Source organism: Anopheles merus, chromosome 3L, assembly GCF_017562075.2.
Source record: "Anopheles merus strain MAF chromosome 3L, AmerM5.1, whole genome shotgun sequence".
Taxonomy (NCBI): domain Eukaryota; kingdom Metazoa; phylum Arthropoda; class Insecta; order Diptera; family Culicidae; genus Anopheles; species Anopheles merus.
Genome location: NC_054085.1, coordinates 25,393,463 through 25,419,707, shown reverse-complemented (window position 1 = coordinate 25,419,707; position 26,245 = coordinate 25,393,463). Strand labels below are relative to the sequence as shown.

Here is a 26,245-nt window from a genome sequence, read left to right as displayed (position 1 = left end):
CACATAAAAAAACCCAGTGATCTCGTTTGGCAAAACAAAAAAACCAAAGAGGCCGAAATAATACAGCGTAGTAATACAACACGAAGGTGCTTTTTAACCGGATGGTTTTATACTCACAGCAGTCAATAATACTCGCGTGTATGCTGGGGTGTAGACCTGGGTGCTGCTAATACGCCCGCTTAAACTCTCTATAGTACCTTCGTGTACTACACCCATTAGTAGCAAGCTCTCCATTTTTATATATCATCAATCTTACCAATGTCTTCCTCGTTCGAGTGCGCATACACTTCGGTGCACCTATATAGTTCAGTAAATGTAAAAGTAAAAAAACAAAAACAAAAAACAAATCGAAAGTGTGTGACGTTACGTTTTATCTCTCGAACACTTACCAAATCAAAAATGTGTGTGTTTTGATGCGGGAAAGTGAATTATTGCGAGAAAAGTGAAATGAGAATGAAAAGATAACGAAAAAAGAACGATTGATAATACTCGGTTTCAATTGAATTTAGAAAATCATCAGTCAGAATAGGAAAACAGCTAGTTTATGCGTTTTCGTAAGCATCTTGATAACTTTACCTGTAGACCAAAACAAAAGATGGCCATTTACGTTATTGCGGAACCGGACAGGAAAAGCAAAAAATTGTTTTACCTAATTTTTGAAATCCATAGCTGTGTATATGTTTGTGATGTGGTGTAAAGCATGCAATGCAAGGAAGGGGTTTGTTGCATCCTGTTGTCTTGTTTAAGTGTCATTACTACTCGTGTTCGTTTAACGGTCATGCTCGATTAGGTGGTTTTTTCTCTCTCTCCTAATGTCAAACTTATTAGTCTTTAGTTTTTAGTGTGAATGATGAATCATTCAACATATTTATTACTATATTGTTAGTGACAACATTTTTAAACAATGAAATGCAAACAGTTGCATTGTTGTTGTTCGTTTTCTTCTACCAAAACTTATTACTCATAACGGATGGTGTATGTATAATGGCTAACATACGTAAAACACTATTACCCTTTTTAGGCATTAGGTCCTTTTTGTATTTGTCAGACAAACAGCAGCAAAACAAAAAACAAACGAAACAAAACAATTCAAATACTCATTTATTACTACTACTATTACTACTACCCAACACAGGCTTTAAGGTGTTGTTGATAAGCACTGCTGTGTGATTGTGTCTATTATTAAAGTTCCGGTTTTTCCCGCCCGTCTGCCTGAAGCATAAATATATGCCCCCCTTTTAAAAGGTGAAAACGACCCGCAACGTTGCGGGGTTTACAAACGGTGTTTAAAAGCAATGCAAACAACTGACGAAAAAAAAACACACACACAACAACAACCATGTACTTTTCATACCTATACAGCCGACATTGAGTACTTTTAAGAAAGTGTCATTTTAAAAAAGCATACTCTTTATTGTCAATTATCGTGTTATAAACTACAATACATAAAGAGAGAGAGAGGGTGAGAGTGAAGGAAAATGAAAGTAATAAGTAAAAAAAATAGCGACAAAAGCTTCGTTCGCGTAGGGACAGCTGCATCTGATGAGTGAGAATATCTATATAATTCGACAGTAAAACCAACAAAACTACAATAACAATCGACGATCGAACTCGATGATATGAATGTACTGATAAAGAAAAAAAAAGCCACAGCAGCGCAACTGCAAGCACGTTTTTTAAAGCATCGTGTTTCGTTTTTCTCCCAGTAGTTTTCACAAAGTACTTTACTAAAAATAGCTAAATATGGAATTATAAGTTGGGGGGGGGGATCTGGGATAGAGAAATTAGAATACACACGGTTGGGGGAAAAAAGTGTTGTTAGAACCTGTATCTAGTGGGGAAGTGTGCATTTTACCTGGCAGCTCCTATACCAGCCCTTGCCGCCATTACGAAACTAGTCCGGGCGTGTAGCGCCCGTTTCCTGTGTTGTATCTCAATTATTCATGAAGTTACTTAAACCAATGCCATACTATACTTGCCTACCTTATGTACACATATACCATTTAACTCCTTACAAAAGAAAAAATTAAAACAAAACAAGACCAATATAAGGTTGTTGAAGTGCGACAACTTATCAACACAAAGCAGTAAAAGCAATCTTAACGTTAATTAACGTCGGGTGGTGGTGCACTTTATTCCCAGCTGCCCCGTAGTACCACTCACCTCCCTAGGGCATTGAGAGGGAAGCATATTCGATCGTTTCATCCCTCTAATGAATGATCGCGTAGACGCGTTTGTATTTATCCTCATTCAGTTGTGTTGTTTGCGTAACAAAAGTGCAAAATGTTCAAATTTTCGTACAATAAACCAAAAGTGAAACAAAATTGGGCTAAAAACAGAACCCGCTCTCCACAAAACATTCTATCCGAATCAATCGGTAGCAATCGGACTCACACCAGCAACGCGCCGGCGTTCGCGCCTTAACGCTTTTCCTTCTTCTGTGCCTTCTTGTCCTTGGCCAGCAGGCCCACGCCCGTGTCCCGCATGCGAATGCCCTTGAGCGTGTTTTTCAAGCTCTTGCGGCCGTGGATTTTCGTCCAAAACTGGTGCATCGCGTCCGCCACCAGATCCTTCTCCTCCTCCTCGATCGAGTTCGCATTGTCCATGCGCAGATGGCGCCGCATGCGTTCCCGCTCCAGCTCCTTCTCCTTCAGCTTGATTTCCTTAATCTTCGCCTCGAGCAGCCGCTGCCGGCGCATCTCGCGCTCCAGCATCCCGGACAGGGCGGGCTTATCGTTCGCCGAGCTGAACGTCAGGTTGTCCGAGATCTCCGTCAGGTAGATGGCCCCATTGTCCGTGCCGTTCGCGATCAGCTTGCCCGCCTTGTGGACGCGCACCGACCAGAGCGGTGCGTCGGACAGCTTCAGGCGCAGCACCGGCCCGTCCAGCCGGTGGATCACGTCCCACGCGTCCATCACGCCGTCCATCCGGCAGATGAACACGAGCGAGCAGCGGGTCGGGCTCCAGATGCCGCACGTCAGCTGCACCGCGTACTCCTTCGTCCACACGATCGGATTGTCCTTGCAGTCCTCCGTCCAGATCTTCGTCTGCCAGTCGCCGACGCTGATGTAGTTCTTGATGAACAGTGGATTCCGCTCGACCGAGTAGATCGGGCCGGTGTGCGCGTTGATCGTGGACTGTATCTTGTCCGCCGGCGTTTTGTACTTCCGGCTGCAGCTATATATCATACCGTTCTCCGTGCCGACCGTGTACTTGTTCGGCATGGTCGGCTCAAACTCGACCGAGCTAACGCCGAAACAGTGGCGCGGGTCCTCCTCCCGCGCCTGCACGTCCTTCGGGGCGAGGTTCAGATAGTCGTACGGTTCGGACAGGTTGCGCGTATCCCACCAAAGGATGCGCCCGTCCGTCGAGCCGGACAGAAACTCGTTCGTCGTCTTGGAGCTGGTCCAGAGTACGCGCGTCACCACATCGTTATGGCTCGCTTCGCGCTGCGTTGTCTCGACCGGTGTGCCGGAGGCGCGGATGTCCCACAGAGCCACCTGGCCCGAGAACAACCCGCCCGCCATCTGGGTGGAATCCTTAAAGTTGTACTCCAGGCAGCGTGTTTGGTACGGTGGAAATAGCTTCTGCAGCGGACTGTTTGGATGCTCTGGTGGAAACATGGTTGGTGGTAAGTTTTTATCATCTTCTTTTGTGTAACTGATTCCAACGATCCTGCTTACCAATATCCCAGATGTAGCAATCGGTAGTCGTTCCGCGGCGCTGTCCAATGTTACAGTGTGCCGACGCGAAGTGGTTCCCCTCGTCCGACCAGCAGATGTACGTGCAGGACCGCTTCTCCTCCAGGTAGTCCTTGTACACGTGTACCGTTTTCGATGTGAACTGTTCAATCAGCTCGTGCTGCTCGATATCCTCGAAGTAGTTCTGGTAGATGTTGCAGGCATTGTTCTGCATGATCGCATGATCCATCGTCTGGGTATGGAAAATATGAAAAACGAAATTAACAATGTCACTATAGAACATATAACGGAACTCAATTTCAAATTCAAAATATCATTCAAGGGAATATTAACTCAAGCTAGATCATCTTTTAAGGCCGTGGTGGTGTCCGTCATGTAAGACCGGAATAGTGGATTGGCTGACGAAGGCACGAGACCGTGATCGGTTTCGAACACTCCAGCAGCAGGCAAATCAGTTGTGTTGCACCGGATCAGTAAGCAAGTAACATCATCTTGTTCGTTAAGCTTCAGTCACATGAGAAGTTTTAATAACGTCAGTTCCTATTCTGGAACTGAAGATCTACAAAATTCTTACTTTTTATTGAATATTTGCCGGACATCCTTCACAAAAGCATTGGCTTTTAAAGCATGAAACTTTGCTTTTAGTTTTACTAGTAACCCATGGTGACTTAGGACCCGATTTCACAGCTTTCTCTAACATAGACTTCAGTAACATGTCCTGAACCTATACGGCTTCTGAAATTAGAATTGAACTACCAACATCTTGGAACTGTCTCAGGACCTATCTTCATGTGAAACTTATTCCAAATAATAAAAGTCGGATAAAATTTGCACCTGATTAGAATAGAACTTAGATTAGAACTGGAGCCGTCTAGTTCCTGAAACTAATCACGGCTCAAGAAATAATCTTGAACTTAACGCATTTCAGGAATTAATACTGAACCTATCTTGGCCCAGGGACGTAAAGTGAATACATCCTAATCCTGCTTCAATTCCCTCAAATCTGCTTAGAAGCAGTGAAGAAAGGAACAAAAGATTATAACTTCTACGTAGAACTTTTTAAAGCATGGAACGTTGTTTCTTCCTATATTGAACTGAACCATCTAAAAGCTTTACGGCTTTTGGAGCTGGTTTTGAAGATATATTGGTCCAAAAACCATTCCCGAATCTGTTTGGATTTTAGAACTGACCTGGAAACTAATTCTATTTGAATATGATACCAAGCATTTCATGGTGGATGAATGAGATCCGAACCAGTTTCGGTTCTGAAACTGAATCCATACCAGTCCTCAAACTGATGAGGAATAATGAGTCTGGATTTGAAACTGATCCTATGCTGCCCCTAAAATTGAATCAGAATCAATCCTGATTCAAGAAGTAGATCAGAAGCGAGTCCCCTGTCCAGGACTCTATACCGATCCTGAAACTGATGCTGAACCATTTTCGGCCCTAGCCGGCTTAGGAACTGAAACTGAAAGTATCCCAGTCCGCTTAGGAGCGGCAGAAACAATCAAGCAGAGAAGGACAAAACAGTAGAAATTTGGACAAACCTTGATATTCTATCATGACTAAAAATTGCATGTGAATTGGAAAAGCCAAACGGTTCATCGTACATTTAAACAATTAAAAACTTTCTTTGCTCTCCAACATCAGGTGAGTTGAACTTTTTCCCATTGCAGTTTTGATTTCTTCAAATTCTTTTCAAGGGCTCGTCGACTTCAGCTAACAAAATAGGCAAGCGTTTGGGGGAGAGCGAACGAAAATGGAACAGCACGTCCAGCCATCGATTTCCTGCCTGGTGAACATCATCCGCACCCGTTCTGACAACACTTCACTCTAGACGACGACACGGGTGTGGGTGGGTGTTGCAAATCGAAAAGTGAAACACCTCCAAAAAAAAAGGCCCCAAAACTAAAAGCCGCCACTCTTCATTGAGGCCTGCAGGCGTTGCCAACCCTTCATCTATCCACGTTGCCAGGTGCTGACACACGGCTTGGCTTCCTCGGCTAAAATCGCGTGCCCGTTGCGCATCGAATCCCAAAAAAAAAGCACCAAAAATAACCAAAAAATAAAGAACAACTGCTCCACGCAGAAGAAGGCTGCATTCAAAGAATGGGGATACAGGCTTAAAGCACACTCTACCCTGGTTAGTCCTCGCATCTGCTGCACGTACGCTTCGCTCTTCTCCTGCTTCCGGCGGTACCGCGTCATCAGCTCCTCGTCACGCCAGCAGTCGATCTCTTTGGGCCAGCCGCCCTCCACATGGGTGATGCCGGTGTGCACCAACCGATTGTGCACCGTCCAGACGGGCGTGTTCAGTATCCATCTCGTGCTCTGCGTACCCCGGTCGACCGGATTCTGTATCTCGTACTGCTTGGCCAGCGCCTTATTGCCGACCAGGGTCGCTTGCACCTCGTTCTCCTCCTGGAAGTTGGTCGCCTGCCGGATATCCTTCCGGTCGCACATCACCATGTAGCGGGTCCAGTTCTGATCCATCTGGCTGGTGCTGACGTTTGTGTCCACCTTCATCTTGGCGCCTGTTTTGGGTTCACTTTCACACCGCGAGAGATAAATAGAGTATGCGAATGCAACAGGTTGTGCGTTTTTTCCCCCTTATGCGTATCCTAAATCCTTAGCCGTTAACGAAACGCACGTGGAATGCTTGAACAGCCACGTGCACGGACGGCAGGGTGCGCACAGTAGAAACACGACCGTTACCGAACGATTCCCGATTCTTTCTAGCCAGACTATTGCTCCAACGTTGGCACTCATGGGTCCTCGTAATCGGTGAGGACCCCTCTTTTTGGCGCCAAGCGTTTCCATCGTAAGCGTTTGATCGATAACTTACGGGGGAAACTGGTTTGTTGTTATCGTAGTGACGACCGGATGTGGTAGCGTTGCCGCCATTCAACCGGTGCCTAAATTCGTTATCGTATCAAGGCCACGGTAGGCAAATAGTTCACGGATCATGGACATTAGTTGGGCCGTTTTTTTTTTTTATTCCTGGAAAAGGACATCCTTGCGTTTGAATATACAGCTGTAAAGCTGGCTATAATCTTGGACGTTCACAGATAAGACTGAAACGCTTACTTAAGGGACGCTATTACTATGGAAACGAACATATGACGTGTTCGTAGTAACCGTTCGGGTTTTCCTTAACAACGGGATACGAAATAACCCGATCGAAGTAAACAACCTTGACAGTTGCGAAAAATTTCATGCCCTCCTTTCCTGGGCACAAGGGCCTGACAGGAGAATTTCCAAAATACGTCCTAAAATTAACCAATAATAGCTCGGTTAGTGTAATTGCTGTCTGTCTTATTATTAATTCGCGTATATTAAGTTACAGAACCGTTTCCTTTCAGCAGCCTGTGCAGTGAAATCCAGCCTGAAGCACCAGCATGGACATACAGTACGTCTACCAGAAGGAGCGCCGCGAGTTTGGCAAGCAGTGCCTGTTCTCCGACAAGAACAAGGTGGAATTCTCCGAACCCGCCAACCATGACCTGTTCCGCGAGTACATTCTGCGCGATCCCGTCTCGGTCGGCACGCAGTACAGCCGGCAGATGGCGATCAGCGAAGCGAACACGGAGAGTGCGGAGTACGAGCATCACGGTATCCTGCACTCGGAGGGCGGTTGGCCGAAGGACGTCAACTATCTCGATCCGGAGCAAACCGTGCGCTACCGGCGCAAGGTGGAGAAGGATGAAAACTACATCAGCCAGCTGATGGCACTGACCAAGCCGATGGAGCACTGCATCTTCCAGAACAATGCGGTCAACATCTACGAGAAGTACTTCGACGATCTCGAGCCGGCACCGCTGATCGAGCGGAGCAGCTCGCGCACGCTGAACGTGTACCGCGATCCGAGCATTTACAAGCAGCCGGTAACGCATCTGTCCTGGTCGCCGGACGGTGGCACCAAGATTGCCGTGTCGCACTGCAACATGAACTTTGGCGAGGTGCTCGGCAAGTCGGTCTGCTCGTACATATGGGAGGTGGAAAATCCGAACGCTCCGCTGCTGCGGTTCAAGCCGACCAGCTCCATGATCTGCCTGGAGTACAATCAGAAGGACCCCACGACGCTGGTGTGCGGTATGTACAATGGGCAGGTGGCTGCCTGGGATACGCGCAACGAGCAGGAACCGGTCATGATCAGCGAGCGGGAACATTCGCACCGCGCTCCGGTCAATTCAGCGCTGTGGATTAACTCCAAAAGCGGCACGGAGTTCTTTTCCGGCTCGTCCGACAGTCAGGTGATGTGGTGGGATACGCGGAAGCTGTCGCAACCGATCGACAAGCTGCTGATGGATCCGATCAAGGCGGACGAGCAGGACCTGTCCCGGTCGTACGGTGTTAGCTGCCTGGAGTACGAAACATCGATTCCCACGCGCTTCATGTGCGGCACGGAACAGGGCATGCTGTTTTCGTGCAATCGGAAGGGAAAATCGCCGCAGGAGAAAATCGTTTTCAGGGTAAGTAATTACAAAGAATTGGGGTGGATTTGTTGAAGACATTTTCAATCACGGGTTTGCACCTACACCATCCCATCGATGCTAGATGCAATGCCACACGGGACCAATCTACGCGCTGACGCGCAATCCCGCCTTCGTGAAGAACTTCCTCACCATCGGGGATTGGATCGCACGCATCTGGTCGGAGGACTGCCGGGAGAGCTCGATCGTTTGGACCAAAAACCACGACGTAATGCTGACGGACGGAGCCTGGAGTCCGACGCGCTATTCGCTGTTCTTCGTGAGCCGCGTCGACGGTGTGCTGGACGCTTGGGATCTACTTCAGCAGCACAGCGAACCGACGCTCAGCATCAAGGTGTGCGACGAGAGCCTCAAGTGCCTGAGGGCCCACGAGTCGGGCCGGCTGGTCGGTACGGGCAGTGTGAAGGGAGCCACGTTTTTGATCGAAATGTCGGAAAATATGACGTCGATCAGGAATGACAAGCCACTGCTGACGGCGGTAAGTTGGGGAAGGAGACCGCGAAGGTGGATGTATTGACAATATTACTCTTCAATTCCCGGAACGTACAGATGCTTGAGCGGGAGAATCGCCGCGAAAAGATTCTGGAGGCGAAATCGCGTGAGATGAAGCTGAAGGTGCGCACCCTAAACAGGCAGGACGAGCATACGGAGGATAAGCCGAAGCTATTCCAGTGTCGATGTGAGTTCTTTGCTACGGAAGACGATTTCTTTTTTAATGGATGAATTGTTACCTTTTTCTTTTTTGCTTCAGCTGCTTGTGAAGCGGCCGAACAGGAGTACCTGCAGATGCTGGAAAAGGAACGAAAGTCACGCCACCCGGAGGAGTATGAAGAAGGTAAGCATTGCTACAGGAACCAAATCTTAACCAGATTAACGCAACGATTATCTTTTCGTTGGTGTTTTAGAATACGATCCGAAGAAAGTGCGCAAACCGTACAAACCGGAAAATTACGAGTCCGATGGTGAAAATGAGTAAAAAGAGGAAAATACTGGAGATGACACTTGAGGCCCACTTCTTGAAGCATCATACAAATCATATTTATTGCAGAAGGCCAAACCGAAGCTGCTACTGTTATTCGCGGTGTTTAACGCTCTGTCATTCTAATCTTTAACAATCTTGTACCACAGTGTTTGCCTTTTTTACTGTATCAGGCTCAACAGTCGACAAATCCTAAGTAATCGATACTATCAACGTATTGACCGGCAGACGCATATGGTTTAAGTGTAGGTCTTGCCTGAGTCTTAATGTAATCACGTGTTTAGATGTTTACTTAGATTTCCACAAAACCAGAGGACGTCGTCTCTGCATTTATTCATTGCTTTCCAGCATTCCTTTATTTCCTACAAAATGTTCAATATTTTCAAGCATTTTTTTTTCAATCTCGTATTAAATTTAGAAATCCATTAAGGCTTCTAGATCCTGATTTTTTTAACGAATCCAAAATTTTAAGAAGGTAAAACAAATATATAAAAAAAAAACAAACAGAGTATGTAAAATCGTAAAAACTCCGTATTTCAACCAGGCTTCTATATATTGTAATCAACAGTTGAATATTACAAAGCGTAATACAAAAATGACACAATTTCGTTTAATGCCGTCATCAGTAAACCTTCAGCTTAGCCTCCACCTCGCCCGGGTCCGCGATGGCACAGTCGACGATGGAGTACAGATGCTGAAACCGTACCGCCGACCGTCGCTTCACAATCAGCCGTACCGCACAGCGGTCGAGCAGATACTTCCACTTCAGCACCGTCCGCTGCGTGTCGGTTTGGCGCAGAAACGTGGCCACATCGCAGCAGAGCACGGTTTCGGCCACACGGCTCGCCATCCGGCAGCCGGTCAGCGTGCCCGTATGATCGGTAACGTCGACCGCGATGTCAAAAAATGGCTCCCGAGCATCGGGTGCCGTCGTCTGCCCTGGGCAATCGTACTTTCCACACGTCCCGGTCGGTTCCCGCACCAGCGACCGACAATGAGCGCACCGTTCGCTAACGAGCCGCGAGCAACCGTCAAGATCGAAGCGAGTTATAACGGCGTAGCAAAGGGCGGTAAATTGGTCCTCCTCTTGCACCAGATCACCCTCGGTACGGTCGAGAATCTGCTGCACCGTCATTACGGTGTTTATGGTTGATGCTGTTAGAATGAGAAATGCAATCGGATTCGTAGTGGAATATATAATTGAGAAAAAAATGGGAAATAGAATACTCAACGATCAACGGAACCGGACGCTAGCGAGCATACGACATCGATCTCCTGCGTTGGGATGCTCCTGGCGTGGTTCAGCAGGCTCGCCAGCTGCGGTACAGCCGGATCTTGCGTGATGATCGTCTTCCGGTCCACCGCCAGGCAGATGGTTTTGTAGTACGCGTTAAACTCGGCCCGCGCATCCGCGATCAGCAGGGTCGTCTTGAGCGGTACCCACTGCTCCGACCACCGGATGTAGCTGTCGGACCAAAGCTTCATCAGCACCCCACCGTGGCTGCCGTCCATCAGGATTACCTCACGGAACGTTTTCACCTGATTGCTGCGGGCGACTCGAACATCCCGCTTGGCGCGTACCGCACGCACCACAACGAGCACGTTGAACGTTTCCCCATTGCAGCCGGAACCGCTCGCGACAATGTCGGCCAGCGGGATGGTTTCACCCGGCTGCACCAGCGGCACCCTCAGCAGGGCCCGAAACCGTTGCCGCTCCTGTGCCGGTCCGTCGTGGCGCGTTATCTGTGCCCCCTGAACCGTCTGGTCGTTTACCGTGAGACAGTACGGCGAGGTAACGGTCGGCGAGTACTGCTCGGACCGGCCAAACATCGAGGCAGCAACCTGCGGCCGGTTCACATCGATCACGTCCCCGATGGCAAACGCACCATCGTAGTGGATGATAGTGTCCGCCTTACCCCACACGGTACAGTTGATGGTGTCACGGTTCGAATCGCGCAACGTTAGCGTGAGCACGCCCCGGGCCGTCTCGTGCGATGTGTCCGCGGTGGTCGAATCCGCCTCGAACGGTCCGCGCCCTTTCGGGTGGCCGCTGAAATAGCGCGGATCACTTTTCGCTATCACGACCCCGACCAGGATAAAGTTGCGCGTTTCGTCGTTGATTTGGGCGATCGTTTTAACGGTCGAAATTTCGGACGCACACATCCTGCCGGCGAATGGGTAGACAAACTGAAATGTCGACCGCAGCAACTGGGTTGCTTTGGTCGTAAAGAAGGAACTGGCACCATGGCTATCCTTGGGGCGAAGACCTCAAACAGTAGAATAGTGGAAAAAAAAGGTTTCATTTATTTTGCCGTCCTAGTAGGCACGCATGGATGGCGCTATCGTTCAACGGTTTGATTGGCTCATGGTACAGTGCGTTGCACAATTGTGCACACGCTTCAGAAACGACGAAATCAAACTTTTTTCGATAATTACTTTTTTTCGGAAAAAAACGTCTACGCAACTGCCATTTCGTGGTGGGGTTGAATTTGGACGATAATAAAATAATTGTATTCTCGGCAAGTACATTTCAGAGTGTAGTTCCTTCATAGAAGTTATTTTAACTTCAAAGTTGATGTGTTTTGTTTCTAAATCTTAATGTGTTTACATGACATTTAACTTAACATTAAAAATAGATTATGTTCATTATTTGAAATTAGGAAGAATATTTTCCCAAGCACCATAGATTAAGCTTAAACGACTGGAAAATCAAATGTCCATATAAATAAAAGAAATCTCCATAGCTTCACTGGTTCGCTCAATAGATGGCGTTTTACAACTCATTATTAAATTACTGTCCTTTTCTTGCAATGTGTTTCGACAAGCTTCATCTAATCATGATCTATATAGTCTACTAATTTTCCGAGCAAAAATCTATGTGAATGGTCGTGTGGTCATATACATGGATTTCAGCATCATCGACCAATATTCAAATCTCACTTGCTTCTGTACAAATGGTTCTCATTGGAGTTTAATACTTAAACAAGCGTATCGCCGCTCTTGTTCGAGCGATGCATATATTCAATGCGAAACCATATAACACTACAAAGGGAAGGAGAAAGCTCCCAAAGCGAAGCAAGCGCAGTGCCTCAACTGGTTGGGTATGATCCACCAACAGATGGCGCCACCACCTTTTTTTATATTTTTAGAATGCATCAGTCGTTCACCGTCTGCTAAACGAAGTCTTTCTATATTCCGTTTAGGTAGAGACCTTGAGTCGTTTAGAACCCGTTTGCTGGTCGTTTAGTGGAGTTGAGGCACTTGGGTTTAACGATCGGAACGATCGGAACGGTGAAATGCACCCCGGTAGTTTCGAAAAGGTCGGAATGGTCGAACAGGAACACCAAACCTAATTTAGCACCAGGAAACCGACCGGAACCGCCCGGAATCGTTGAAAATCATTGGATCCATTGGAACCGTCGGAATCATCGATATGGTTCGTATCATCAAAATTGTCAAAATCCACCTTTACTTTCACTAGTTTGTTGATGATTTGTTATCAAGTTAGTTGGCTTGCGGTTTGATTTTTTTCGATTTCTGTGCCCACATTACAAATTTCTAAAAAAAAAAAACTAAAAAAATACTGTTTATTAAAAATAAATCCAAAATTTTGATCAGTGTTTGTATTTTGCTGCCATTGACAAGGGTTAAAATCATCGCATCCAACACAAACCCATCGCAAAACATCGCGAAACACCCCGTTTTGACGGCGGTTTGTTTTGGTTCGCTTTTCGCATGCATGCCCCTGCTGCTGCAGCCATTGGCCGTGTGCCGAAAGTCACGTAATCCACGGTTTGGGAGTTGCAGTTGTTACCTTCGACTCGACTCGGGCCGACACGCGCGATGCATTGGAGTGAGTGAGTCAGAGTGCCGCGAATGCAACCGTCTGCGAAGGGTAAACAATCACCCCCTCCCCTCATTCCATCCCAAGGAATCCCGTGCAGCAAGTTTCGTCATACCGCGCGTGCCCTCACTTTCCAGTCCGGTGCTGCGTGTGCGTTGTTCCCTGTGCGCTGCGAGGTTTTTCACGGGCTCACTCACAAGCGACCAGTCGAACGTGAGCGTTCGTGAACCGCGTTGACCTCCGGCGTCGAGTGTGTCTTGTGATCTGTTTGAACTCAGTGAGAGGTGAACGTGAAAGCAAAAGCGTCGAAAATTGGCCAACGGTTGGCCTAGGCTCTAAGGCAAAAACAAAACAAAAAAGGCACCTATTTGGCACAGATTGCTTTTTGCCCTCTTTCTTATCGCACCACGGTTGCAGTTGGTACGGCTGTTACCATGGCAGCAGCACAAGTAGAGCAGCAGCTTCCGCTACCGTCCGACGCAACAAAGATCGTGAAAGCGAAACCCGCCCGGAAGGTGTTCAAGGGTGCGTCGCGCGTGGTCAACAAAATCCCGGCCAGCCTGCTGAGCGATCCGGAGCTGAACGAGGCCATCGCCGCCCTGCCCGCCAACTACAACTTCGAGGTGCACAAAACGATCTGGCGGGTGCGGGAAACGAAGGCGCAGCGGGTGGCACTGCAGATGCCCGAGGGTCTGCTGATGTTCTCGCTCGTGCTGAGCGACATTATCGAGCGGTTCACCGAGGCGGACACGGTCATCATGGGTGACGTCACGTACGGGGCCTGCTGCGTGGACGATTTCACTGCCAAGGCGCTCGGGGCGGACCTGCTGGTGCACTACGGGCACAGCTGCCTGATACCGATCGATCAGACCACCGGCATCAAGGTGCTGTACGTGTTCGTGGACATCAAGATCGACACGCTGCACTTCGTCGAGAGCGTCAAGCGCAACTTTCCCCGCGACCGGCCGCTAGCGTTCGTCAGCACGATCCAGTTCGTGGCGACGCTGCACGCGGCCGCCAGGGAGCTGCGCGAGGCGGACGGGTACGATGTGCTCATACCGCAGTCCAAGCCGCTCAGCCCGGGCGAGATTTTGGGCTGCACGGCACCGCGGCTGCCGGCGGGCGGTGGGACGGAACAATCGTCGGCGGCGGCAGCACCCCGCACCCTCATCTACCTGGGCGATGGGCGGTTCCATCTGGAGGCGGCCATGATTGCCAATCCGGCCCTCGAGGCGTACAAGTACGACCCGTACGAGAAGAAGTTTACCCGCGAGCTGTACGACCACGAGGCGATGCGGCGCAACCGCAAGCGCGCGATCGATGAGGCGCGCGACGCCCGCCGGTTCGGGCTGATACTGGGGACGCTGGGCCGCCAGGGCTCGACCAAGGTGCTGGAGCATCTGGAGCGCCGGCTGAAGCATCACGGCCGGGACGCGGTCATCATACTGCTGTCGGAGATCTTCCCCACCAAGCTGGCCCGCATGGAGCACATTGACGCGTTCGTGCAGGTACGTTTGTAGCGCAAATGATGGGGGTGTGTGTGTGTGTCTCGATGATGCCTATCGAAGCAGGCGAGCTTTGATTGAAGATATCGTGCGAACGAGATATACGTGCGCTGATAGGGCGCATCTTCAAGAGGGATGGGGGTTATTAAATGGTAAAAAATACAATCTAAATGATCCTATTTTGTCCCTTCCCCCCCCCCCCCCCCCACGCCAGGTTGCCTGTCCGCGACTGTCCATCGACTGGGGCACTGCCTTCCCGAAGCCGCTGCTCACACCGTACGAGCTGTCCGTCGCGCTCGGCGACGCCGAATGGAACATACCGGAGTGTACGGCGGCGACGGAGGAGAAACCCAAACCGGCGCCCAACCTGGAGGTGGCCTACCCGATGGACTTTTACGCGAACGCGAGCCTCGGCGAATGGACGCCCAACTTCAAGAAGCTTGACATCTGTGAAAACTCGACCGGCGGCTGCTGTGGCCGCTGCAAGGACGAAAAAGACAGGGAGCAAAAGGCGGGAAAGGAGAACGTCTCGCAGCAGCAGCAGAAGCAGAAACAACTGTCGCTTAGTGTGGAGGAGGAGTAGAAGCGGTGTGGGACACGGCGGGGCGCGACTACAAGCCTTTCGCGACGCTAACTTAATGCAGCTGCCTATGACAAGAACTATTTGGCTAACAGATATATATATATATATATATATATATATATATATATATATATATATATATATATATATATATATATATATATATATATATATATATATATATATATATATATATATATATATACATATGTACTCGTGTATCTAAGGACATAACTTAAGGGTTTTTGTAAGCAGGCACTAACACGGTGGGTGTGCAAAACTAAAACTGCCACAACGCTCTCCGTATGCAAACAGCTTTTGCGTACGAGAGTTTACGTTAGTGATGGGCACTCGTAGAGTTGATAAGAACGTGTAAATATAAATTACTTATGCTAGCCGTATTTAAAGAATAATTCCACCATTTTTTACCTGTTTCTCTTTCAAGCCGAAATTCTGCAAAAAAAACCTTGGACCTTTTTAAGCGATTTTCTCACTGTTTTGTTGACCTTACTCAAGTCAACTAGAAAAAAAGGAACTGTGTAAATGAATATAGAAAATATTGTTGCAAAATGTTGATCTTCTTGGGGATGTCGTTGTCTATCATTACGGAAGCAACGACGTCCGTTGCACGATCCTCTACCGGTCACTCCAATTTGTTGGCTTCGCGGATGACATCGAAAATAGCGATGGTGTGTGAGCCGTACACCCGACTCAAACGCGAAACAGCAAGAATTGGATTGAGAATCAATGCAACGAAGGCGAAGGTATCTGCTTGTCGGAGACTCCGACCATCTGGAGAGCAGTGTATTAGTTGACGGCGACCATCTCGGGGTAGTAAAGGAGTTTTGCTATCTCGGGACGGTCGCGTTGATCGCCTTCCAGTAAGGTCCATGTATCATGTCCGTAGAGCACAACGGGACCTTATTAGAGTCCGGTAGTGCGTGAGTTTGGTTCACCTGGAGACTTGACCAGATCGCAGCCACGTACGTAGAGTTAGAGTCGTTCGGATTCGTCCGGAGTCGTCTGGAGTCACCCGGAGTCGTTCGGAGCCGGAGTCGTCCTGAGTTGTTCGGAACCACACGGAGTTGGAGTCGTCCGGAGTCGTCTGGACTCGTCCGGAGTCGTTCGGAGTCCTCCGGAGTCGTCTGGAGTCAGCAAGAACCGGCTGCAGACGGAGTCATCTGGAGTCGGCAGAGATCGGCTTGTATAGGAAGTGCAGGCGCAAAGTGAAAGACAAAAAAAACACAACGAAAGGAAATGTCTGATCACAAGCACGGCTCCTTTTGACTCTGGATGATTCGAACGACTCCGAACAATTCCGAACGACTCCGAACGACTCTGGACGACTCCGAACAGCTCCAGACGACTCCGAACGATTCTGGACGACTCCGGGCGTCTCCGAACGGCTGCGAACGACTCCGACTTCGGGCGGATCTAGTGGTTCCATTTTGCCGGAGTCGGAATCGGACTAACAATAGTCGGAGTCGGATCAGAGTCGTGGCTGCGCTCTGTACAGCACATCAGTCCTTAACTTAAGTCCAGCTTACTCCAGATCTCAACGGCCACTTCAAACGCCGCCTTTCGCCGAGGCGATGATATATATTTTTGTGCTGTCAAAATGTCACCTTAAATGACCAAACGCCACCATGGTAGAGCTCCCACAGTCGTTTCCTACAGGCAAACAGTTCAGTATTTTCATTGCAAGCAAATAGACGTGCAACTGCGCAGCATTTGTAGTTCTAAAGATACAAATATACAAGTTAAGGATTAATAAGGTGTTTTGTCGGAAAACCAACCAAAACCAGCCGTTATGGGGAAAAAGAAACCGCAGAAGATAGGTAAGTGCCGAGCTTTGGGTGCCTTTTTTCTTTGCCATTATTAAATGTTTCTCGCATCAGTCGAGATTGCATCATCCTTCGTGTTGCACTTACCCCGACTTTTTCCTTACGACTGTCCCAAAAAAGACAATTATTCTATTGCTGCATCCGGCAAGATGCACTCGACGATGTATCGATTTCACATTGCTGGAATTGCGTTTTTAGTTGCCCTTGCTACAGCATCAGTGAAAAAGGTACAACAGTGGCAACGTTGCCTTGATGTGTCATTTTTTGCACTTTGCAGGCTGGAGCGATAAGCAAGGGGCTGAGAAAATTTAGTTCCAGCTCATTTTCTGTGCGTTTTTTCAAGTGGCTCGCTGACTTTAAGTACTTATTACTCATCATACCCTTACGCCAGCAGTCGGCAAACCTTGTTGCCCAAAGGAGGCAAAATCTGTAAACATGTTCGTAAAGTTCCATGTAAATAGTCAAATTTATGTAGCCAAATGATGCTCTGCCTTACGCTAACGCCTGAGAGTTCTGTTTATGGTTTCTAGAAGGATCTGGGATTTTCTGGAAGCTTTAATCCCTGCACAGTTTTGCCCGAGCAGTGCTCTTCATAGGTGAGCGGAATAGGGATGTGCTCTCTGGAGCGCTCCCATGACTCCGATCTGACTCCGACAATTGTTAGTCCGATTCCGGAACTGGCAAAATGGGAACCACCAGTTTACTGGAGTCGTAGTCGTCACGGTCTGAGTTGTCAGGAGTGGTCCGGAGTCTGTCGAAGTCGTCTGGAGGCGGAGTCAGAGATGGTCGGAGTCAACTGGTACCATCCAATGTAATGTGCTTGTGATTAGGCCTTCCATTCCGTTGGCAAAAACTCCGAACGACTTCGGGCGACTTCTATGAGTTACGACTGTCCCAAAAAAGGCAATTATTCTATTGCTGCATCCGGCAAGATGCACTCGACGATGTATCGATTTCACATTGCTGGAATTGCGTTTTTAGAAGATAGGTAAGTGCCGAGCTTTGGGTGCCTTTTTTCTTTGCCATTATTAAATGTTTCTCGCATCAGTCGAGATTGCATCATCCTTCGTGTTGCACTTACCCCGACTTTTTCCTTACGACTGTCCCAAAAAGGCAATTATTCTATTGCTGCATCCGGCAAGATGCACTCGACGATGTATCGATTTCACATTGCTGGAATTGCGTTTTTAGTTGCCCTTGCTACAGCATCAGTGAAAAAGGTACAACAGTGGCAACGTTGCCTTGATGTGTCATTTTTTGCACTTTGCAGGCTGGAGCGATAAGCAAGGGGCTGAGAAAATTTAGTTCCAGCTCATTTTCTGTGCGTTTTTTCAAGTGGCTCGCTGACTTTAAGTACTTATTACTCATCATACCCTTACGCCAGCAGTCGGCAAACCTTGTTGCCCAAAGGAGGCAAAATCTGTAAACATGTTCGTAAAGTTCCATGTAAATAGTCAAATTTATGTAGCCAAATGATGCTCTGCCTTACGCTAACGCCTGAGAGTTCTGTTTATGGTTTCTAGAAGGATCTGGGATTTTCTGGAAGCTTTAATCCCTGCACAGTTTTGCCCGAGCAGTGCTCTTCATAGGTGAGCGGAATAGGGATGTGCTCTCTGGAGCGCTCCCATGACTCCGATCTGACTCCGACAATTGTTAGTCCGATTCCGGAACTGGCAAAATGGGAACCACCAGTTTACTGGAGTCGTAGTCGTCACGGTCTGAGTTGTCAGGAGTGGTCCGGAGTCTGTCGAAGTCGTCTGGAGGCGGAGTCAGAGATGGTCGGAGTCAACTGGTACCATCCAATGTAATGTGCTTGTGATTAGGCCTTCCATTCCGTTGGCAAAAACTCCGAACGACTTCGGGCGACTTCTAACGACTCCGGATGACTTCGAACAACTCTGGACGACTCCGACTCCGATTGACTGCAGAAATGAAATTTACATGGATCGTTTACAAGTAAATTTTGATTCTTTGCGGCTTTCATTTTACCCAAATGCCTATTCGTATGGAGATTCCGAAACCGACCCCGTTTCGCAATCGATCTGATTTCGGAGCTAATTCCGATTCTGGAGCCAATTACGGAGTCGATTCCGCTTCGGAGGCTTATTTCAGAACCAACTCCCGAGCCGAATCCGGAAACTGATACTGGGCCTACTATCCGGATTCGATGCCAGAAAACTTCGGAACTAGTCGGAATCGATTCCGACGAAAACTACATTTTTTCCATCACTACTTCGGACTACGGAACTGAACAATTGATCTCTTTAATCCATTTGTCGTTTTGCTGAAAAAGCGTCCTTATCATTAATATTGCTATTTGAAGCAACCGTACTCATCGTGCGTTGTTTGTCTTTTCACTCTTTGCGTGTCATTATTGAAGAAGATAAAACCATTTTTCCTACATAGTTCTTGGCGCAGTTGGGCAAACGGTGCCAAGGGCACTACAGCAACAACCGCCACCCCAACAACAACAACCACAACCACAACCACAACAACAGCAGCAGCCTCAACAACGGCCGCAACAGCAGCCACAGCCACAGCCTCAACAAAGGCCACAGCAGCAGCAGCAGCAGGGACCTTCACAACAACAGCAGCAACAGGCGCAAAAACAGCATGAACCGCCACAGCAGCAACAGCACCAACCACAGCGCCCACAGCAGCAGCAGCAGCAGCAACAACAGCGCCCACAGCAGCAACAACAGCAACAACAGCGCCCACAGCAGCAGCAACAGCAGCGTCCGCAGCAGCAGCAGCGTCCGCAGCAGCAGCAGCAGCAGCAGCAGCAGCAGCAGCAGCAGCAGCAGCCACAAAGTACACTGCAGCAGGGACCCCCGCAACAGCAAGGGCATGCACAGAAGCAGCAACAGCCGCAGGGCCCTCCACAGCAGCAGCAGCAGCGTCCGCAGCACCAGCAGCAGCAGCAACAACAGCGCCCACAGCAACAGCAACAGCAGCGTCCGCAGCACCAGCAGCAACACAAACCTGCGGCTCCCGCTACTGCCACCGGTGGTGCCGTGCACCGGGACGCTTCCGTTGCGTCGACCAAATCGTCCAGCTCCGGTGACGGCACGCTGCAGACGATCGAGGAGAACCTGGGCGCAATGCGCATAGCGAAGGAGAAGATTCGCCGAACCGATCTGCGACCGGTGCTGGTGCGGCGCGGGGCGCACGGTAAGCGCGGCAAGCCCGTCTCGGTCGAGGCCAACTTTTTCCGCCTGCTGCTGGACAAGCTGAAGGGTACGGCGTACCACTACGACGTCGCGATCGAACCGGAACGGCCGAAAAAGTTCTACCGGCCCGTGTTTGCGCAGTTCTGTCGGGAAAACTATCCGGGCGCCATGCTGGCGTTCGACGGGCAGAAGAACGCGTACACCACGCGCAAGCTGAGCGACAAGAAGGCGAAGGTGGTGTTCCAGCCGGACGACGGTGGCAAGCAGCGCGAGTACACCGTGCAGGTGAAGGAAGCGGCCCAGCTCGATTTGGGCGTGCTGAAAACGTAAGAATACTTTTTGTTAAGATGCTTCCTTTTTTCGTGACACCGAGAGTTTATTGATTCGTTTTGTTTATTGATTTGATGCTTACAGGTATATGAAATCGAATGAGGAGACAATGGCCAAACCGATGAGTGCCATCCAATGTCTGGATGTGGTGCTGCGCAGTGCCTATGAGAATAATCCCAATTTTGTGCGGGTAAGTGTGTGACGTCGAGCCGGTCTCGTAGTACAGTCGTCAACTCGTACGACTTAACAACATGCCCGTCATGGGTTCAAGCCCCAAATGGACCGTGCCGCCATACGTAGGACTGACTATCCTGCTATGGGGGGATCAATAAGTCACTGAAAGCCAAACCCACAAGTAGTGTGGTACTGGCAGGCCTTGACCGGCAACGGTTGTTGAGCCAAAAGAAAAAAAAAGTGTGTGACGTATTTGGTGTGGTAACTACTACCTCAAAGATTCATTAATAGTCGTAACTCTGTAGTCGACTTACAGGATTTTCGAGGATTATATAGACATGTTCAGCGAGTTGTAGATTCGTTCAGGCATATAATAGACTCTTTCAGCGAGATATAGAATTGTTCGGAAGTAGGCGTAGACATGTTCGGTTATACTGTAGAGCTGTCACTGTCACACTTGCAAATCTTTACTTTTTTTTAACGTTTTTTAACAAAACAAAACTTTGACGCATGCAAAAAAAACTTTGCCCCAAGAGGTTCTGTTATGGCTCATATTGCCCGAATTGCATGGTTTGTCGGTATGTCCGGGTTGTCCCGTTTTGTATTATTTTTTCATTCTTAGTTTAACAGTAAAATCATAGAGTAATGTAAGAACAATTACATTTAGTGGTAAATTAAAAAAAAAAAGAATTGATGCCCCAACATGCCAATATTGCCCTGAAATCTAGTGATGTACTCTCTGGAGCGCACCCACAACTGACACCGACAATTAAGGGACCCTTCACGATTATAGTCAGTTTTTTTTATGTGGAGTTAAACAGTTGGAGGCTGAAATTATGTCAACTCTCCATACAAAACCACACACAAAAGTAGCCTGTGATTTTCAGTCTAGATTATTTCAGCCTCTAAGCTTGAAATAGATTCGAGTATCTGCTCGAAAAAATGGCAAAACAAGGTCGTGTTTTCTTTAATCCCTAGGTGCATTAATGAGATCAGGTGGTAGAATCTAGAATCAAAGTGTATGTAGACCAGGTGGTTTCATGGCATGTTTTTATAACCAAATTTGAACGTCAATTGGGACAAGCCCACCTGTATATTATACTCATTTGATAGCTGCTTGAAAACTGCTACACAATGCTAAAAGCTGGAATTTCAATCTTCGAACTTAAAACGGAAAGGGGCCCATTGTTAGCACGATTCCGATTCCGGAAAAATGAGAACCACTAGTTCCGGAGTCGTATTCGTCCAGATTCGTCTGGAGTCGTCCAGAGTTGTTCGGAGTCGGATCATCGACTCCGGATGACTCCGACACCCAATAACTCCGGACGACTCCAGACGACTCCAACTCCGAAAGACTCCGGGTGACTCCGGACGACTTCAGACGACTCTGGACGACTCCGGATGACTCCCACTCCCAATAACTCCGGGAGACTCCAGGTGACTCCAATTCTGAAAGACTCTGGGCGACTCCGGACGACTTCGGACGACTCTGAAAGACTCTGGACGACTTCGGACAACTCTGAACGACTCTGGACGACTTCGGACAACTCTGAACGACTCTGGACGACTCTGAACGGCTCTGGACGACTCCGGACGACTCCGGATGACTCCGAACGACTCCAACTCCGAAAGACTCCAGGCGACTCCGGACTTCTTCGGACGACTTCGGACGATTCCGAACGACTCCGGACGGCTCTAGAAGATTCCGAACGGCTGCGGATAATGCTGGACGAACCTAACTTCCGGAGTTGGTTTCGAAATTATCGGAGTCGGATCGGAATCGTCACCGGATTTTTGCTATTTTTACCCATCACTACTGCAATTCCTTATACTTAATAAAATTTTGTATTATGTGATGCATAATCCAAAACGGGTCAATTACTGTCAAACTGTCATGTTCTAATAACGATTCTTATTCGCTGTTCTATTCTTCTACCCTTCTCCAGTTCAAGCGCGCCGTGTACGCAGTGCCCCGCCAATCCATCGACATCGGTCGGGGTCACGAGCTGTGGTTCGGGCTGTTCCAGTCGGCGCTGCTCGGTTCGCGCCCATACCTAAACGTGGACGTGTCGCACAAAGCGTTCCCGATGGGTGCGCCGGTGCTGAAGGTGATCGGCGACTTCAACCGCGGCCAGGTGGATCAGGTGAGCGGCTGGGTGCAGCAGGAGCTGCACAGCTTCCTCAAGGGCATGGACGTGGTGTACACGAACCCGACCACCAAGATGGCCAAGCGGATGCGCTGCAACGGGTTGCGCGAACCGGCCAGCCAGCAGATGTTCAAGCTGGAGGATGGGACGCGCCTCTCGGTCGCCGACTATTTTGCCCGCAAGCTCAACTTCCGGCTGCGCTACCCGAACCTGCCGGTGCTGCACGTCGGCAGTACCGTGCGGTCGGTGTACGTGCCGGCCGAGCTGTGCGACATACCCGCGGGCCAGGCGCTGAACAAAAACAACCCGGAGGAGTGTACGCGCGACATCATCCGGTACGCGGCGACGAGCGCACCGGAGCGCAAGCGCAAGATCCTCGACCTGGCGTCCCAGATCCAGTACAACAAGTGCCCGACGCTGCTCGACTTCGGCATCACGGTGAGCAACGAGTTCGAGAAGGTGCCGGCCCGCATCATCGACGCACCGCCGATCGAGTACGCGCGGGGCGAGAAGATTCCCCCGCAGCGGGGCGTGTGGCGCGCGGAGGGCAAGAACTTTATCGTACCGAGCACGGAGCTGAGCAAGCGGCCGCTGCGCTGGCGCATCCTCAACCTGGACTCGTACACGAACGAGGCGACGGTGAAGAAGTTTGGCGAGATGCTGCAGTCGCAGGCAATGCGCTGCAACGTGCAGATGGAACCGTTCGATATGGCGAAAACGTACGTCCTGGTGCGCGATATGCGCAACTGTCTGCGCGACATCGGCACGCTGCTGCAGAACATCAAGCGGGAGGAACCGGCGGTCACGATCGTGGTGCTGCCGAGCCGGGGCGATGCGTACGCGAAGGTCAAGCAGAAGGCGGAGCTGGCGAGCGAACGGATCGGGCTGCTGACGCAGTGCGTGAAGGGCATGACGGTGGCCAAGAAGGGCACCGACATGAGCACGCTCAACAACATCATGCTCAAGGTAAGGGCGTCACATGGGCGGCTGTGAACCTGCATCTATTCTCACGGAGATTGTTTGCTCTTCTTTATTTCACTGCCTTTCCGCACAGATCAACGCCAAAACGAACGGCACGAACCACTGCATCTCGTCGGTCGCGGTGCCACCGCTCGGACGCGGCAAGGTGATGTACATCGGGGCGGACGTTACGCACCCGCTCAGCGAGAACGAACCGAGCGTGGTGGGCGTGGCGGCACTGTACGATCTGACCGGCTTCCGGTACAACTGCAGCGTGCGGCTGCAGGGCGCCCGGGACGAGATGATCCGCGACCTGGAGAACATCGTGCAGCGGCAGCTGCTGCTGTACAAGCAGTACAACGGCGGGCTGCCCGAGCGCATCATGTACTACCGGGACGGGGTGTCGGACGGGCAGTTTGCGGAAATACTTACGATCGAGCTGCAGGCACTGCACGCGGCGATTGCGCGCGTCGAGCCGGGCTACAAGCCGGCGGTGACGTTCATCGTGGTGCAGAAGCGCCACCACACGCGCTTCTTCCCGCAGCCCGGCTGCCCGACCGAGGGCAAGAACGGTAACGTACCGCCCGGCACGATCGTGGACAGCGAAATCACGACCCCGGATCGGTACGAGTTCTACCTGGTGAGCCATGCGGCCGTGCAGGGCGTCGCCAAGCCGACCAAGTACGTCGTGCTGTACGACGACTCGAACTGCCATCCGGACAGTCTGCAGGCGCTGACGTACAATCTGTGCCACCTGTTTGCGCGCTGCAACCGGGCGGTATCGTACCCGGCCCCGACCTACTACGCCCATCTGGCCGCCTACCGCGGCCGGGTGTACATTAAGGAGTGAGTATTTTTGAAGCAGCAGGCCAGGTGTTTGTGTGTGTAGTTTGACAGAGGGGTTTGACGGTTTTGCTTTCCTTTTTTTTCCAGCCGACGGATCAACATGAACGATCTGGAAAATGCTTACCGGGACATTCAAATCATCGACACGGTCAATAATTCCACTCCCATGTTCTTTGTTTAAATGCAATGTTTTTTTTTATGTGGAAAGAAGGAGGAGGGAATGCGTACGTCCAGACTAGCGACGAAAGAAGTAAAATTGTCTGCATGTTTGAAGAAAAAAGAATGAAGCTTTAAGTGATGTTTTTTGCCCTGTCTCTCTCATGACGGACCAAATTTCTGTTCATGAAGTGTCCTTTTGATTTTTCTTCACTTTTTTCACTACTCTCTAACTTTATGAAGCTTACATTATTACATTTATTACATAAGCTTGCATGTTCAACCCCAATGCGCCCTATTTGTTTGTTTCGTATTGGTGAAATTGCAATGAGAAATGCGATACATGTTACAATTTATATATCCTACAACTAAATGTTTAATTAACCAGCTATAATAACTTTTATAAAACGTATAAAACATTATAAGATCAACGAAAAATATAAAAAAAAAAACAAAAAAAGATTGATCATTAATAAAACTAGTGTTAAAGGCTTCGCTTCGGCACTGAAGCGTGTCTATCGGACATAGAGATGGTTGCGTTCTTACTCTAAACACATAGACGAGTTTAGCTCCAATCCGAAAAATCCAATCCAACAGATTGTCAACTTGGCTGATGACTGAATTTAAATCGGTACATTGGTCTTTTTAAACCCTGAACACTGATTTCTGCAATGCCGCCTTGCGTGATCGATTCCAATACGAACCGGTGATCTGTAGAGAGAAGAGTTTGAACAAGTGATGTGCTCTCTGGAGCGCACCCACGACGATCCGATCCGACTACCAGTGTTCCAATAGGAATAACTAGTTCGGCCCGGAGCCGTACGGAATTGTCTGGAACCGTCGGGAGTCGCTCGGAGCTGCCCGAAGTCGGCCGGAATCGCCCCGAATCGTCCGGAGTCTGCAGAGTTGACCGCAGTCAATCAGAGCCGTCCGCTGCAATGTGCTTGAGGTCAGGGATTGCATTTCGTTGTGTTTTATGTATTTTTATTTGCGCATACACTTCTAATGCAAACCTTTTCCCAAATGGCCAGCTAATACTCTACAGGTGATTTGAGGCTTGCTAACAAAAAAAAAAACGTTACGATACCGTACTATGTGTCTAATTAAGAGATAAGATGATACTTTGCGGAACTGTGGCGCTTTTTAACAAGCGCTTGATACTCTCTGGAACCTTGCGACTGGTTAGTCTGATGTGTATGGTTCATTATGGAACTTGAAGGCTTGTTAAGAACATGTACCGAACTTTTGGTGTATGTTCTTTACTTTATGCATGACTTTGGCACCATTAATCGCCTCGCAGTTTATGCTCTTGTTTGTGGTTTGAGTTATTTCAAGTAGCAATATTAAGTGAAGCAATTTTTAGTTTACTGAAAATTATTTAAAATTCTGCACATAAACAGAACATTTTGTGTTGTTAATATAAAATTAAACGTAAAGAAAAATAATCTAATGCAATACTGCATAAATAATCTACTTTGGCGCTATTTAGGAGAATCTCCTGGAGAACTTT

At 49.0% G+C, this 26,245-nt stretch overlaps 5 protein-coding genes across 6 annotated transcripts; 3 read left to right on the top strand and 2 right to left on the bottom strand.

The window, feature by feature from the left end:
- Nucleotides 1–1,349: 1,349 nt before the first annotated feature.
- On the bottom strand, nucleotides 1,350–6,758 carry LOC121599213 (dynein intermediate chain 3, ciliary-like). The gene is made up of 3 exons (XM_041926842.1): nucleotides 5,844–6,758; nucleotides 3,684–3,933; nucleotides 1,350–3,610 (listed from the first exon to the last, which is right to left on the bottom strand). Exons 1-3 carry the CDS (start codon nucleotides 6,228–6,230, stop codon nucleotides 2,421–2,423), a joined length of 1,827 nt encoding a protein of 608 aa, XP_041782776.1. The 5' UTR covers nucleotides 6,231–6,758; the 3' UTR covers nucleotides 1,350–2,420.
- Nucleotides 6,759–6,877: 119 nt separating this feature from the next.
- LOC121600370 (dynein intermediate chain 2, axonemal-like) lies at nucleotides 6,878–9,385 on the top strand. Of its 2 annotated transcripts, none has more exons than XM_041928885.1 (6): nucleotides 6,878–6,997; nucleotides 7,070–8,176; nucleotides 8,262–8,675; nucleotides 8,747–8,876; nucleotides 8,949–9,032; nucleotides 9,103–9,385. In XM_041928885.1, the coding sequence occupies exons 2-6, from the start codon at nucleotides 7,103–7,105 to the stop codon at nucleotides 9,171–9,173; spliced, it is 1,773 nt and encodes a 590-aa protein (XP_041784819.1). In that variant the 5' UTR covers nucleotides 6,878–6,997; nucleotides 7,070–7,102; the 3' UTR covers nucleotides 9,174–9,385. The 2 variants fall into 2 exon arrangements, with proteins under 2 accessions (XP_041784819.1, XP_041784820.1); XM_041928886.1 differs by having other exon boundaries at nucleotides 7,067–8,176.
- A 181-nt stretch (nucleotides 9,386–9,566) lies between these two features.
- Nucleotides 9,567–11,438, bottom strand: LOC121600371 (meiosis-specific with OB domain-containing protein-like). The gene is made up of 2 exons (XM_041928887.1): nucleotides 10,409–11,438; nucleotides 9,567–10,331 (listed from the first exon to the last, which is right to left on the bottom strand). Exons 1-2 carry the CDS (start codon nucleotides 11,337–11,339, stop codon nucleotides 9,799–9,801), a joined length of 1,464 nt encoding a protein of 487 aa, XP_041784821.1. The 5' UTR covers nucleotides 11,340–11,438; the 3' UTR covers nucleotides 9,567–9,798.
- A 1,442-nt stretch (nucleotides 11,439–12,880) lies between these two features.
- On the top strand, nucleotides 12,881–15,150 carry LOC121600001 (2-(3-amino-3-carboxypropyl)histidine synthase subunit 1-like). Its single transcript, XM_041928190.1, has 2 exons — nucleotides 12,881–14,528; nucleotides 14,740–15,150. The coding sequence occupies exons 1-2, from the start codon at nucleotides 13,455–13,457 to the stop codon at nucleotides 15,106–15,108; spliced, it is 1,443 nt and encodes a 480-aa protein (XP_041784124.1). The 5' UTR covers nucleotides 12,881–13,454; the 3' UTR covers nucleotides 15,109–15,150.
- A 1,626-nt stretch (nucleotides 15,151–16,776) lies between these two features.
- Nucleotides 16,777–25,258, top strand: LOC121599295 (protein argonaute-2-like). The gene is made up of 6 exons (XM_041927002.1): nucleotides 16,777–16,946; nucleotides 19,359–20,448; nucleotides 20,537–20,642; nucleotides 22,573–23,739; nucleotides 23,828–24,579; nucleotides 24,667–25,258. Exons 1-6 carry the CDS (start codon nucleotides 16,919–16,921, stop codon nucleotides 24,758–24,760), a joined length of 3,237 nt encoding a protein of 1,078 aa, XP_041782936.1. The 5' UTR covers nucleotides 16,777–16,918; the 3' UTR covers nucleotides 24,761–25,258.
- The last annotated feature ends 987 nt before the right edge of the window (nucleotides 25,259–26,245 follow it).

Coding starts and splice junctions, on each gene's coding strand:
- LOC121599295 (XM_041927002.1), top strand. CDS start 16,919: ATGGGGAAAAAGAAACCGCAGAAGATAG. Junction 16,947..19,358: donor AAAGAAACCGCAGAAGATAG/GTAAGTGCCGAG, acceptor TTTCCTACATAG/TTCTTGGCGCAGTTGGGCAA. Junction 23,740..23,827: donor TCAACAACATCATGCTCAAG/GTAAGGGCGTCA, acceptor CTTTCCGCACAG/ATCAACGCCAAAACGAACGG.
- LOC121599213 (XM_041926842.1), bottom strand. CDS start 6,230: ATGAAGGTGGACACAAACGTCAGCACCAGCCAGATGGATCAGAACTGG. Junction 3,934..5,843: donor AGATGCGAGGACTAACCAGG/GTAGAGTGTGCT, acceptor TTCCATACCCAG/ACGATGGATCATGCGATCAT. Junction 3,611..3,683: donor TTGCTACATCTGGGATATTG/GTAAGCAGGATC, acceptor TGTTTCCACCAG/AGCATCCAAACAGTCCGCTG.
- LOC121600371 (XM_041928887.1), bottom strand. CDS start 11,339: ATGTGTGCGTCCGAAATTTCGACCGTTAAAACGATCGCCCAAATCAAC. Junction 10,332..10,408: donor AGCGTCCGGTTCCGTTGATC/GTTGAGTATTCT, acceptor TCATTCTAACAG/CATCAACCATAAACACCGTA.
- LOC121600370 (XM_041928885.1), top strand. CDS start 7,103: ATGGACATACAGTACGTCTACCAGAAGGAGCGCCGCGAGTTTGGCAAG. Junction 8,676..8,746: donor ACAAGCCACTGCTGACGGCG/GTAAGTTGGGGA, acceptor CGGAACGTACAG/ATGCTTGAGCGGGAGAATCG. Junction 8,877..8,948: donor GAAGCTATTCCAGTGTCGAT/GTGAGTTCTTTG, acceptor TTTTTGCTTCAG/CTGCTTGTGAAGCGGCCGAA.
- LOC121600001 (XM_041928190.1), top strand. CDS start 13,455: ATGGCAGCAGCACAAGTAGAGCAGCAGCTTCCGCTACCGTCCGACGCA. Junction 14,529..14,739: donor ACATTGACGCGTTCGTGCAG/GTACGTTTGTAG, acceptor CCCCCACGCCAG/GTTGCCTGTCCGCGACTGTC.